This window comes from Panthera pardus, unplaced genomic scaffold, assembly GCF_024362965.1.
Source record: "Panthera pardus isolate Hobbes unplaced genomic scaffold, ASM2436296v1 HiC_scaffold_15, whole genome shotgun sequence".
NCBI lineage: Eukaryota > Metazoa > Chordata > Mammalia > Carnivora > Felidae > Panthera > Panthera pardus.
This window is the reverse complement of record NW_026526710.1, coordinates 24,614,053-24,627,218: the sequence shown is the minus strand read 5'-3', so window position 1 is coordinate 24,627,218 and position 13,166 is coordinate 24,614,053. Positions and strand designations below refer to the sequence as shown.

At 48.8% G+C, this 13,166-nt stretch overlaps 1 gene segment (V, D, J or C); it reads right to left on the bottom strand.

Moving 5' to 3' along the window:
* LOC128777126 (immunoglobulin lambda variable 1-40-like) overlaps window positions 1-627 on the bottom strand; it is a 113,483-nt gene extending 112,856 nt beyond the window's left edge. The window contains 1 exon segment of the V gene segment in view: window positions 476-627. Coding sequence covers window positions 476-521 — 46 coding nt within the window.
* Window positions 628-13,166: the final 12,539 nt, after the last annotated feature.

Here is a 13,166-nt window from a genome sequence, read left to right as displayed (position 1 = left end):
CTGATGTGTTTCCCTCTTACAGATGAGTAACTAGGTTTTTGTCTCACTTCCCCACAGGCCTGGACCACTGTGTAAGCACTGCCACTGCTGTACCACGATGAGCAGTAATAATCAGCCTCGTCCTCGGCCTGGAGCCCAGTGATGGTCAGAGTGCCTGTGCTGCCAGACTTGGAGCCGGAGAATCGATCAGGGACCCCTGAGGGTCGGTTGTTATTATTATAGATGATGGTTTTGGGGGCCATTCCTGGGATTTGTTGGTACCAGTACACGTAACTACCAACTCCAGTGCAGGAGATAGTGACCCTCTGGCCCAGGGCCCCAGACACTGAAGATGGTTGATTCGGCCCCGACTGAGCCCAAATCCCTGGAAAGAGAAACAACAGAGAGGATATTCCTGGGGTCTAGAGACAAGAGGAGGAATCAGGCCCACACTTGTGCTTCCAGGACCCCTTCCCGTGTCTCCACATCAAGTCACCTGTGCAGTGAGCGAGGAGGGTGAGGAGGAGAGGGGACCAGGCCATGGCGGAGGTCAGCACCGATCCTGCCTTCTGTTGCCTCACAGCTGAGCAGAGTCTCCCTTCACCTCTCCCTTCACCTCTTCATCTGTTGAGAGGGGGAGGGCCCAACCATGCAAATGCGACCCCCCTGTTTTCTGACTCCTCACTGACTTCTTTAGGTGCCTCTGTCTGAGGATGTCAGGGGGATGGGCAGGGTGGGGGCAATTTCAGGGCAGGGGTGGGGAGGTCACAGATGTGAGGCCTGAGCAGAGGGCACAGGCAGTGGCAGGTGGCAGTTCTCATCTCTGATCTACCGTGACCCCTCAGAAACAGGCCTTGAGTGCCCCTTAGTGTCCAGACACAGACAAGTCATTGTATGACTTTAGCAGAGCCCATCAGAGACCACTTCTGCCTCCCCACTGCTCTAGCCACTCTCCTCTACCTGTTAGGCCAGGTCTCCCCACGTGGCCCCCCATCACCTCAGGGCAGACTCTCTGTTCTACTCAGACTCCTGGGGGTGAGACTGTCCATGGCTCCCTTGACTGTTCATGGGTCAGGCCTGAGGAGTTGTCTCTACACACATTCCTCTAACAGTAAATGTGTACCAATAGGGGAAGTAGTTAACTGACTATGACAGTGGACACAGGGCTCCAGGCACCCATGCCAATGCAGGGAACAGCAGAGAGCAGAGGGCAGCTCCCATGGGGAAGTTTGGCAGATGGGACCTGACCCCAATGAGATTATTCTTTACATGTGCTTCTTACCCAGGTGGAGTGTGTTGACTCACCCTCTATCCCGGCATCTATGTCAATGTGCTCATTGTCAGACGTCTGAGTCATTCCAGTTTTCTCTCCCAAAGTGCATCAGGAAATAGCAGTGAGATCCTAAGGATCCCATTTGGGGCATCTACTCTAGGATTCATGTATATTCTTTCTGAATTCCCTCCCAAATCCATGGTAGCTCTGTTCCGGAGACCTTGCAAAGGACCGTTTTCAGCCTATGTCTTCCCTGGTGGTCAAGAGGAACTTGAATGACTTTCTGGTGTTTTTATTCTATGGCATCAACCTATGTGTCTCTTGAGAACAATACCGCATTGGTTTTCATGACTACAGCTTTGTAATATAATTTGAAAGTGCAAAGTATGGTGTCTCAAGGTTTGTTCCTTCTCAACATTGCTTTGGCAATTTGGGGTCTTTTCTGGTTCTATACATAATTTGTTTTTTTTTTTTAAATTTCTGTGCAAAATGTCATTGGAGTTTTATGGGGATTTCATTGAATTTATAGAGTGCTTTGGGTAGTGTGGACATTTTAGCATTATATTTATTGTGGAGATCCCTGGATAGGAATTACCTGGAGGCTGTGTGTGAGGTCTACGTGTTTGTCTAAGATGACCTCCATCTCTGTGCTTAAAAATGTGGATGGATTATGATGATTCAAATGATAGAAGAGATACTAGTTTTGGCAATAAGGTAAAGAATGTGGATATGTGTATTTTTTCTTTTTTTATTCACTGATGTATTCTTTTTAATTCAAAAACCTTTCCTGGGCACCAGCTAGGTGCCGGTAGACTGCAGACACTCAGTATTGAAAGGACAAACAAAACTGTCAAGGTTGTGGAGCCTGTTGGGTTTTCATCTGACTCACTATGACAGACAAAGAGGAGATGTTTCATGTGACGTATTCAATGGGAAGCATTAAATATTTATAGGACTAGAGCACAGGGTTCTATGTTAATCGAGAGTCGATGACTAGAAGTGTGTGTGTGTGTGTATAACAATCTTATGTTTTATTTATATGTAGTTTGTGTTTCATATATATATATGTATATATGTATATATATATGTATGTGTATATATACACACACACACATATGTATGATATAAATTCCAGAAGATATATCCTAGATGTAGGATCCTAGATGTTGTCATAAACAGTGCAGAGAGGGATTAGGTAAACACTGGGGAAAACAATTGTGTGAATATTTACAGGAGGAGTAGAACCTTGTGTGACACTCGGAAGGACTAGAGAAGGATCTGGTGTGAGTAATTATAATACATTGCACACTGAGAAAGGAGGGCTTAGAGCACCAGGAACTTCTGAGTCATGGGATGAGCTCTTTCCTTACAATTCCCAAGCTTCTGCAGGTTCCCAAATATGCAGTCCCGTCTGGAAGGGAAACCCTTCTGGTGCCAGGGACCGAGTCACCTCCAGTGTCTCCCTCACCATTGGGGCTTCCTGGCTGCATCCTGGGATGACTGTGTTGCTGACTATCGCCTATGCGTGCTCTTGGGAAAAGGCAATGTGAGAGGCACATGTCCCTTGTTTCTAATTACAGTGTGTCTTTGAAGAATCTCATGTGCATTCTTGTTAACGGACCCTGCCCCATGAAGTGTGAGGATGGGGGCAGGTGCAGAGGATTATGGGGACTGGCTTGCCTGGGTGGGAAGTGTCCTGACATGACAAAGAGATGGGATGTCTCCTCAGGCCTTCCTGATACAGCCTGTGGAGTGGTGAGCCTGCCCTCTGCACTTCTTATCCCTCAGTGCAGGACACAATTTCCCTGAGGGAGTCACTCACCTGACGTCCCAACAACACAACTATCTAAGTGGTGGGGGGCACCGAGTGATTCATGCTGAGGTAGCCACAGCTCTGAAGTAAGGACTGAGGTGTGGTGGTGCCTGCCACACAGGAGGTAGCACTTGGGGGATCAGAAGCCCCCGACCCTGTGTAGGGATGGGTGGGGTGCCAGGCAGGCTCAAGTCCAGAGGGTCCCTCTCTCCTCAACTCCAGTTCCTTCTCCCAGTCCTAAGTGAGTCTGAACTCTGAGACAGCAGGGGGCGCTGGACGTCTGTCCCTGTGCATGAGGGAGGTGCAGGGATGGCTGAGGGGTGTCTCAGCTGGGCACCCAGTCCTGGAACCCTGCCTTGTACCCTCTGCTCTATGCTCACCGGGGCCCACATTTGGCTCCCCAGCCCCCCACCCCCACCCCCCACTCAGCTGTCACCATATTCAGTGAGTAGGTTTCAGGACCCAGGAGGGGAGTGATTTTCATGAAGGATTCCTCTCTGCTCTCCAAAGTGGGGAGGGGATGAGAGAGGCTTTGTGCAGTTCTCTCACTGGTGGGCTCAGTCAGGGGCACAGCCTGGGCTGTCTCCACCTTGACCTGGACCCCTCTCCTCCTCACCCCCCTTGTTCTCCGCTTAGGTGACTGGCTGTGGAAAGCAAGGCGAGTGATTATGGGCTGGGGTGTGCTGGGTTCCTTGTTCCCCTCTTTTGAAGAACAAGCTGGAGGCATTCCCTCAGGACCTGCCTGTCCGTGTCTCCACTGCTCTGTTGCAGGGTCCTGGGCACAGTGTGCCCCGACACAGGAGGCCTCCCTGTCAGGGTTTCAGGGGCACAAGGTGACCCTCACCTGGATGGGAATTAGCAACAGTGTTGGAGCAAATTATGTGGGCTGCTTCCAAGAGATTTCTCTCAGCGTTACCACAACTGTGGTGCTCAGAAGAAATGGGACCTCGCAGATCTCAGCTTGGTTCTCTGGCTCCCACTCTGGGAACAAGGCCTCTAGGACCTTCTCAGCCTGCAGCCTGAGGATGAGCCTTATTGTTAGTGCTCAACATGGGGCAGAAGCATCAGTTCTGACTTACTGCTGCAGGTCCATGGGGACCTGAGACAGAAAGCTGTCTCTGTCACCCCCAGGACTGCCAGTAAGAAACAGATAGGGAGGCCTTGGAGACCCTGGAGGGTCTGAGGGTCTGACTCTGAGCACAGAGGAAATTTAAACGGTCAGTGACAGTAGTTGCCTCTCATGTTGTTTTTTCTTTCTCTCCTGTCTCTCTTTCTTTCTTTCTTTCTTTCTTTCTTTCTTTCTTTCTTTCTTTCTTTTCTTTCTTTCTTTTCTTCTTTCTTTCTTTCTTCTTTCTTTCATCTTTTCTTTCCTTTTGTTTGCATTTCTTTCTCTCTCTCTCTCTTTATCTCCCTATCTCTCTCCCTTTCCTCTTTCCTTCTTTCCTCCCTTCCTTTCTTCCTTGGATAAAGAGCTTTATTTGGATTAAATGAGAGCTGGAGAAAGCAAAGGGCCTGAGACGCCTGTGAGATAGGTTCCAAAAGGGCAGGCAGAGCTTATCAACCCAATGGACTCCATTTCCCAGCAGCCTTCCAGTTAGTAGGGTCAGTAAAGTCCTGCTGGGAAATGTATTTGCCAGTAAATGACCAATGTTTGCCCACCATCACTACAATGGTAGAGTTTCTCTTTTCCATAATTAAAACTCCATATCACTTCCCATGACACCACGAAGATTGCAAAAAAGTTTAAAAAATCACATTTGACACCTCTTATACTCGTCTTCAGTAGTTAGCTGCGAAGACTCATCATCTGCCAAAAAGAGTTCTACTAAACTCATCAGCTGAAATGTCCATCCAAGTAGTGAGAAGACAGTCTTTACTAACCCATGGTCATTCTTATCCAATTCCCGCGGCCAGCCATGGCTGAACAGCAGAGTAAGGCTCAGAGAGGGGTGAAGGAGGAGGGGGATGGGGCTAATTTTCCCCAGTACAAAGATGCCATCTGATTCTTGGTCGGAGAGCAGAACCAGAAAGGCTTGAGGGAAGGGTCCAGGCCCTGTACTCAGTCAGAAACAGTGCTGTAGAAGAGAAAGAGGAGGAGAAGGAGGAGGAGGAGGAGGAGGAGGAGGAGAAGGAGGAGGAGGAGGAAGAATGTTTGCCATGCTTGTGGTTTTGTATATCTGTAAGAACTTTCTTCATTTTCTTCCACATCTTCTTTGCATCGGCATTCCTGGTCTTACCATGCCAGGTGCCAAGGGATTCACAGGAGGGATGCCAGGAGCAGGTGGTGGGTAGGGAGCAGGTAGGGACCTAGGGGTTGGCCTCCTGGATACCCTGGTTATGGTGCAGGATGGGGGTGCACTGGGGAGAAGGCTGATTCCCCCGGGGAGCTGCTGCAGGAGATGGAGAAGGGCCTGAAGGGCAGGCAGCATGGTTAGGTGGTGGATGGCAGGATGGGCACCTTCAGGGTACCTGACGCACCAGCAGTCAGGCCATTGCCCCCTCTCTGCACTCAGCCCTTGTAACCGCCAAGTCCTTCGCTTTACGTGACACTTATATAACCACATCTTTCTGTCCTTTCATTGTTTCAAGATATACTTTTCTCTACCATTCTTTTCTTTTATTGTAGTTTAAAATTTTTGAAGTTTATTCATCTTTGAGAGACAGAGAAAGGCAGAGTGTGAGCAAGGGGGGGCAGAGAGAGAGGGAGACACAGAATCTGAAACAGGTGAAGGCTCCGAGCTGTCAGCATAGAGCCCATCGCAGAGCCTGAACTCATGAACTAGGAGATCACGACCTGTGCCGAAGTCAGACACCTAACTGACTGAGCCATTCAGGCACCCCATTTACCATTCTTTTAAATTCATCCCGTATGTATCTTTATTTGAAGAGTGGCCTTTTTGATCCGTTATGTCAATCCATGTCTGTAACTGGAACAATTGGTGCATTTAAATGTAATATAATTTAATATCCTTATGTAATATATTTAATTTAATATCATTTTTGTTATCTTATTTTGTTCTCTTCGTAAATCCAGATTTAGATTTAAAGAAGTTAAATTCCTTTCTCACTCTTTTCTTGCCTCCTGTTTCACATATTGACTATTTCACATGTTGACTGTTGTGCAGTTTTTACATTTAGTAGCATGGATGATGAGTAGCCTGACCTGGAACAAGAGAACTAGGAGGAGACGCTGAGGACTGGGTGTCACCGGAAACCCAACTGGGGCCTCCACCCGGGAGCTGTTAGTGCCGGCCCATGTTTTTCACGCCAAAGTTTGTTACACTTTCCCGAGCAGAAAGAAGCGACTGCCACAACCAGACTAGGCAGCCTTCTGAGTCCTCAGGACCATGAAGCCTGGACGTGAGGCTCGTATCTGCTGTCAAAGAGCCTGTTCAGAGAAGGAGCAGGTGTCCCGGGTGGCACACTGAGTCGCTGGGGTTTGCCACGTCTTCTCCCCCGTTCCGGTCTCAGAAGGATCTGCATGGCACCCGTGCTTGTACCTGCCCACACGCTTTCTCAAAGGAAACCTAAAAAGAAGCAGTGATAAAGTGCTCGTACTACCTATCTACTTATTGCTAAAGTTTTGAACCAGGGTCTTTAGGAAAGAAAATATTTCACCATTTATTCAAATTACCTTTTATGTTATTACCTGAATTCAGTGATTGTTTTCTTACAGAGCCATTTGAATGTATACATCTTTATCCTAGGATCAAAAACAGTGAACACTCTGAATTCTTTTTAAAGTCTCTAAGAAAACAAAGCATTTGCTTTTATTAATGCTCTCCACCTCTCCTGGGCCTGCCTCCGTTTCACATCAGCACCTTGTGCCTGGGAGTGTGTGTTGGCCTGAGCTGACCAGGTGCAGACGTCAGAATGGACAGGGGCCCGAGCTGTAGTTTTATGAGATGGGAACCACCTGGTCTGTGTCTCCTCCGCAGATGCCGGAGCCCACAGACCATGTCCCAACCTGAATTACAAAGAGGATGGAGGGAAGACGATGCATATGGTGGGGACCTGGTTGTTCAAAGTTCTATCACCTGCCTCTCTGATCTGGACCCCAAACTTCCAAGCTACGTGGTTAGTCAGGGACTGAGTTCAATTCCCACAAGACACGCACTGTGTTAACCAAATCAATCGCACAATCCCTTCCCTTGCCGCCCAATAGCGTCAGGGCAGATGGAGGGGTGATGTGATCGAGTCACGTGAAATCTGAGGCTGCTGATCGGTGGGAGATGGAGAACAAGTCTGTGTCATGCAGAGGGTGTGTCGTGTGGGTGTGACCGGAGCCTGCGGAGACATTCGGTTGTCATGTGAGAAGTCAGGGTGAGGCACAATGTATTGCTTGTGTGTTCCCTTTCTTCCCCAGACAGTGTTGGCTCCCTGAGCCTGGGACACTCCCCGTCACTTCTGCACTGCTACTTAAGCTCCTAAACCAACATGTAGGGAGGGTTCAGTAAATGCCATTCATGCATATCATGTGGACAATGACTACCCAGAGTCAGACACAGCTGTACTGTGTGTCCGGGTCTGTCTTGACACCTTGATATGAACTCATCTGTGCCCTTCAAAACCCTGTATGGAAACCCGAACCCACATTGTGACTGTTTGAGAAAAGGCATTAAAAGATTTAATCGTGGATAATGAGGTTATAAGGGTTCTGCCCCCATAAACAGGGCTGGCGTCTTTACAGAAGAGGTAGAGGCAGCATGGGTGAGCACACATGGGAATGCCACGTGAGGACCCAGGACGAATGTCACCACTTGCAAGCCAAGGAGAGTGACCTCAGGGGAAATCAATCCTGCCACCCCCTTGAACGTGGACATTTAGGCTCCAAACTGAGAGAAATTCACTATCTTTGGTGTAGGCATTCACTCTGTGGTATCATCATATGGTAGGCGCAGCAGACAGGCACAACCCTGAGGGACACTGGTCCCCAGGACAACAGGCCCCAGCATGCAGGAATTTCTGCTCAGCTTGTATAAAACAGAAAATATGTGCCTGTAAGGACAGGCTTTGGGGACACAATTGACAGGAAAAGGACATAGACTAGAGGAGGTTCGTTGGGTTTTTTCAGGCCTCAGTTTTAGGTCAAAGAGGGAAGCAGCTGTGTTGCTTCAAACAAAGAAGGAAGCAGAAGGTGGCAGCTACACAAGGAAAGCCCATCACTGTGGGGACGACAGGTTTTTGTCTCACTTCCCCACAGACCTGCAGCTCTGTGTGAGCACTGAGACTATTGTCCAATGATGCACAATAATAATCAGCCTCGTCGTCAGCCTGCAGCCCAGTGATGGTCAGGGAGCCTGAGCTGCCAGACTTGGAGCCAGAGAATCGATCGGGGACCCCAGAGGGTTGTTTGTTATTCTCATAAATCAGGAGACTGGGGGCCGTTCCTGGGACTTGTTTGTACCAGCTCACATAATTACCACCCCCGATGTTGGAGCTGCTTCCAGTGCAGGAGATGGTGACCCTCTGGCCCAGGGACCCCGACACTGAGGGCGGCTGAGTCAACACTGACTGGGCCCAGGACCCGGGAAGGGTAGACACAAAGAGAGGGTGATGCTGGGGTATGGACACAAGACAGTGGAAGCAGGATCCACATGTCCTCCCAGAGCCCCTTCCTGTGTGCCCTCATCCAGTCACCTGTGCAGTGAGCGAGGAGAGTGAGAAGGAAAGGAGACCAGGCCATGGTGGTGGTCATCACCGATTCTGTCTTCTGTGCCTCACGGCTGAGCAGAGCCTCCCCTAACCTCTCCCTTCCCCTCTTCATCTTCTGAGGGAGGGAGGGCCCCCTCCATGCAAATGAGACCCCAGCTCTCTGACCCCTCCCTGGGCCTGTGTCAGTTCCCTCTGCCTGAGGATGTCAGGGGGCTGGTCGAGGGGGGCTGTTTCAGGCCAAGGGTGAGGAGGACACAGTTGTGAGCCGTGTGCAGGGGGCACTGACAGTACAGGGGACAGGTTTCAGTTCTCATCAGCCCTGAACCCACAGCAATGGGTCCTGTGAGCCCCCTGGTGTTCAGACTCAGAGCCGCCATTGTTTGAACTGGTAGCCAAGTCCACCAGTGAGAGCTCCTGTGTCCCCATTGCACTGCCCACAGCACTCTGACAAGGGTCAGTCCAGGTGTCCCTCTAGGGAACCTCCCATAACCTAAGCCAGACTGGATGCTCTACTCAGACTCCTCAGGGAGTGTCAGTCCATGGCCGCCTGTATGGGTCATGGGTCAGGAAGGAGGTGGTGTCTCTACCAAAAGTCCACTTAGATCAAGATCATGCCCAGTGCAGTGATGAGTACCACCGGACACGTGGACCCTTCTGTGTAGGATTCTGTGTCCTTTCCTGTTACGTGATTTCTCCCGGGTTTCCAGAGCTCAGCTTCCTCCAAGGTTCCCACAGCACTGAGGAGAGGGGGAGAGCTTCTGTTCAGGCTGTGAGTAGAAACAGTTGTGTATATTCCTCAGGGCATTACACAAAAAAATCTTTGTCATCTGTCACTATGTCTGCTTGTTGAAAACAATAGCTCTCCTCATACTATGTGCAGTGATTCCTTCCAGGATCTGCTCTCCCAGCAAAGAGACCCAAGTCTGCAGGACCCTTGAGTGTGACACTGACCTCAGAGCCCAAAGACAAACTTGCAGGCCGTTCTGGGAGGGAAGGAGCGACTGCAGCAGGTGCTATGAAAGGATCCGGTGACACAGTTTATGTGTTAGTCAGCACTTAGCCCAGTCTGCCCTTTGAATGGGTGTGTGCTCCTTTACAACAAATTTGTCTTAGTAATATTTATTTCAGTCAATGACATAGTTATTATGAAAATGCAGGTACAATCACTAGTATAGTTCTCTCAGATCTGTATTTCTTACAGAGAACACATGAAATTGTGGTTAAAAACATGGATGGAAAAACAATGCAAAAAGGATGCCTGCTATAAACTTTTTGCAAAGTCATGTTTTCTTTGCCACCAGCTTACTATGGTGGCATTGTTCTATAAGTAGGTGAGTCTGGCATGATGTCCAATGAAAGCCCAGGGGGAGTCTGTTCCTGTGAACCGCAGCCATCTCAGTGACTCAATTACTAAGCACACACAGAGCTTCTAGGAGCGAGCGATTTGGTGTCAGACTTGTCTCTGGGGTGAGCACAGCTCTACCTGCGTTCTTTGTGTCCAGCATATGCAGGAGAGAGCCATAGTTCATCCAGCCACCATGAGTAGAGGAGTGAATTTCTATTCACCAAGGCTACACGAGTCTTCGGTCAAAGATCCCACATGTGAGTGGTGGAGAGGTGGAGATGAGGGGTACTATGTCCCTGAGGTCACAGGCATTGTGGCCCCAGTTTGAGACAGAAGAGTTTTCATCAGAACTCCAACCTGGCTGGAGGTGTCACTGGGGGGACTGAGGGAGTAACAGTCCAGCATTAAGAGCACAGGGAGGGTGTGATACATTCCCCTGGGCTTTGAGCTGTGTGGGAGCAACACTGAAGCTGCTATTCCAGAACCAATGTACTGATCAGCCTCAAGTGCTGACTGGAGCCCAAGGGGGTCAGAGGCTGAGCTGCCCACAGCGATAGAGACTCACCCTGGGATTCCTGAGCATCAACCTGTCTTAGGAGAGAAGGTGATCAGGGCAAGTCCTGGCTCCTCAGTGACAGGACACTGGTCACACTGGATGTCGCTGGAGTTTCCTGATGATGAGAATGCTTCCTCCTGGGCTTGTGACCCTGAGGTTGGCTGGATGAGCACAGGTTGACCATGAGTTTTGGGGAGGAAGAGAAGCCAGGATGCTACAAAATCCCGAACACCATATATTCAGATACAGGAGAGATCCATGTTTGTGTGTGTCTGTGTGTGTGTGTGCGTGTGCCTGTGTGTGTGTGTGTGTGTGTGAGAGAGAGAGAGACAGAGAGAGAGAGAGAGAGGGGGGGGGAGAGAAAGAGAGGGAGAATGGAAAACCTTTCCTTCAGAGGCCACACATGAAGACAAGTGTATCCCTGTCCCCTTATGTCCTCGCTGCATTTGCTGAGTGTTGTGTTGGTCCCCATGCAAACCCATCCCTGGGGCTGGCTCTCTGTATGACCGTCCAGCGTTCTGGAGCTTGGAACTCAAGAAGGCCAATGTCTGGAAGGCCACTTCTCTTGCACGAGTATGAAACTTACACAAAGGGGAGGAATATGGTCTGAATTAGTTCTATAGGAATTTCACTGAATCAGAATGTCAGGCCTTGTGGATGGGCCTTCTATCCATTCTCCTTCTTGTAGACACATTTCCCATAGCTGTGGGGTCTTCAGGTCTTCAGAAGCACAAGATAGGGGCTGATCACACAGCCCCTTCTTCATGCCCTTCACATCACAGCCCTCCCCCACTGTGCCTCTCGTATCCCCTGATACCTCCATTGGGTGACTGTCAGATAGTGTCTACTGTTATTTTGCAAAAGGGTTAATGCTTGACACTGCATTGCTTGGTGCAAAAGTGTGTGGCTGAGTGAGTGTCCTGATGGTCTTAGAAACCAATATTCTTAAGACCAAGAAAAGCTGTCATGTATTGAAATATGCAGCCAATCCTTCCTTCGTTCACCATGGCAAAAGTTACCCTGTGTGCAGCCTCGGTCATTCTGAAGGAGGAAGTAATTGCATGAATCGCTTCTCTGTGCAATTACTCAAAGGCTGGGTGAACATTCATTTCACGGAAATACGGTAATCATGTTGTCGTATTACAGACATTGATGAGGTTGGTGGGGCATGAAAACTACCATCAGAGATGAGAGCAGGAATCACATGAGGAAGTGATTTCCTGCTGGTCCATTTCTGCATCGTCTCTGTAGAGATGGACCCTGGAGAGTGGAAACTCTTGCAAGATTATAGTTTTCTCTGAAATCCTAACATAGAGGTGGAGTTCGGGCCTGAAGAGCCATAGAGAGAGACAGAAGGCCTGAGGGAAGCAGGAGAAGAGGGGAGACGAGCAGAGTGTGTGTGGGGGAGGGTGCAATGAGGAGAGTCTGAAGACTTTGGGACTCACTTTCAGTCAGATGGGTGAGAGAGGAAATTGTCTCTGACCAAGGTGCTTATTAACATGTCAGATATGGTTGTGTCATCAGTAACACAAGAGACACACTGTACGGCTTGAGATTTGTGATGAATGTGAGTACCTCTGTCACCATTTTCAGTCCAGACAACAGTACTGTATGATCTCAGAAACTACACACCTGTCTCTACATCCTAGATGCTGACACCAAATTGCTGAAATTCTTGTCATTTTCTAAATGAAAAGAACACTAGAAACATCCTAGTTCTAATGATGTGACTCTGGGTGAGCTCCCTGAAGCCTCCTGGTTGGGGCTGGTCCCCAGAAAGACCAAGGCTTGGTCAGAGGCTGGGAATCTTCACCCCTCATACTTGACAGACAGGAAAAAAGGCTGACAGCGTAGTTAATGTCTGATCATGTCTCCCCGAATCCTCAATAAATTCACAAAGTACAGTGTTTGAAGATCTTCTGGTTTGGCGAACACATCCACTCCCAGAAGAGATGCACCTCAACTCCCCAGGGACTGATGCTCTGGTGCTCGAGACGCTCCCAGACTTGACACTAGGTGGCTCTTCATTACTTGTTCCCCTGTCCCCTTCACCATATCTTTAATGAACTGACTAAAGGAGTCAGTGTTTCCCTGAGATCTGTGAGCCCCTCAGGCGAATAAATGGAACACATCGAGGGACTCAAAAATGTCTAGATTTTTCCGGTAATACCAGGGTTCTCTGGACAAGGTAGGATGGGTTCATAGGCCTTTTTCTCTAAAATGGTGAAATTCTTTCAGCATGATTCCAGACCGAGTCAGAGGAAAAACAAAGACAGAAAAAGCCTAGGACACATGCAGTTACACTCTACTGGTCTCACCCTGGTAATTACATCTGCAACAGTCTCATTTCCAAAAAGAGTCTCATCCTGAAATATGGGAGTTTTTAGAACTCTTAATCACATGAATTGTTGGAGACACAGTTCAACTCATAATTAATATCCACAGTTTATTCAGATTATCTGAGTATTTCCCTAATGTCCTTTTTCTGTTGTAAGAACCAGTTTATGATTCTTTGCGACATTGAGTTGTGAATTGTCCTTAAGCT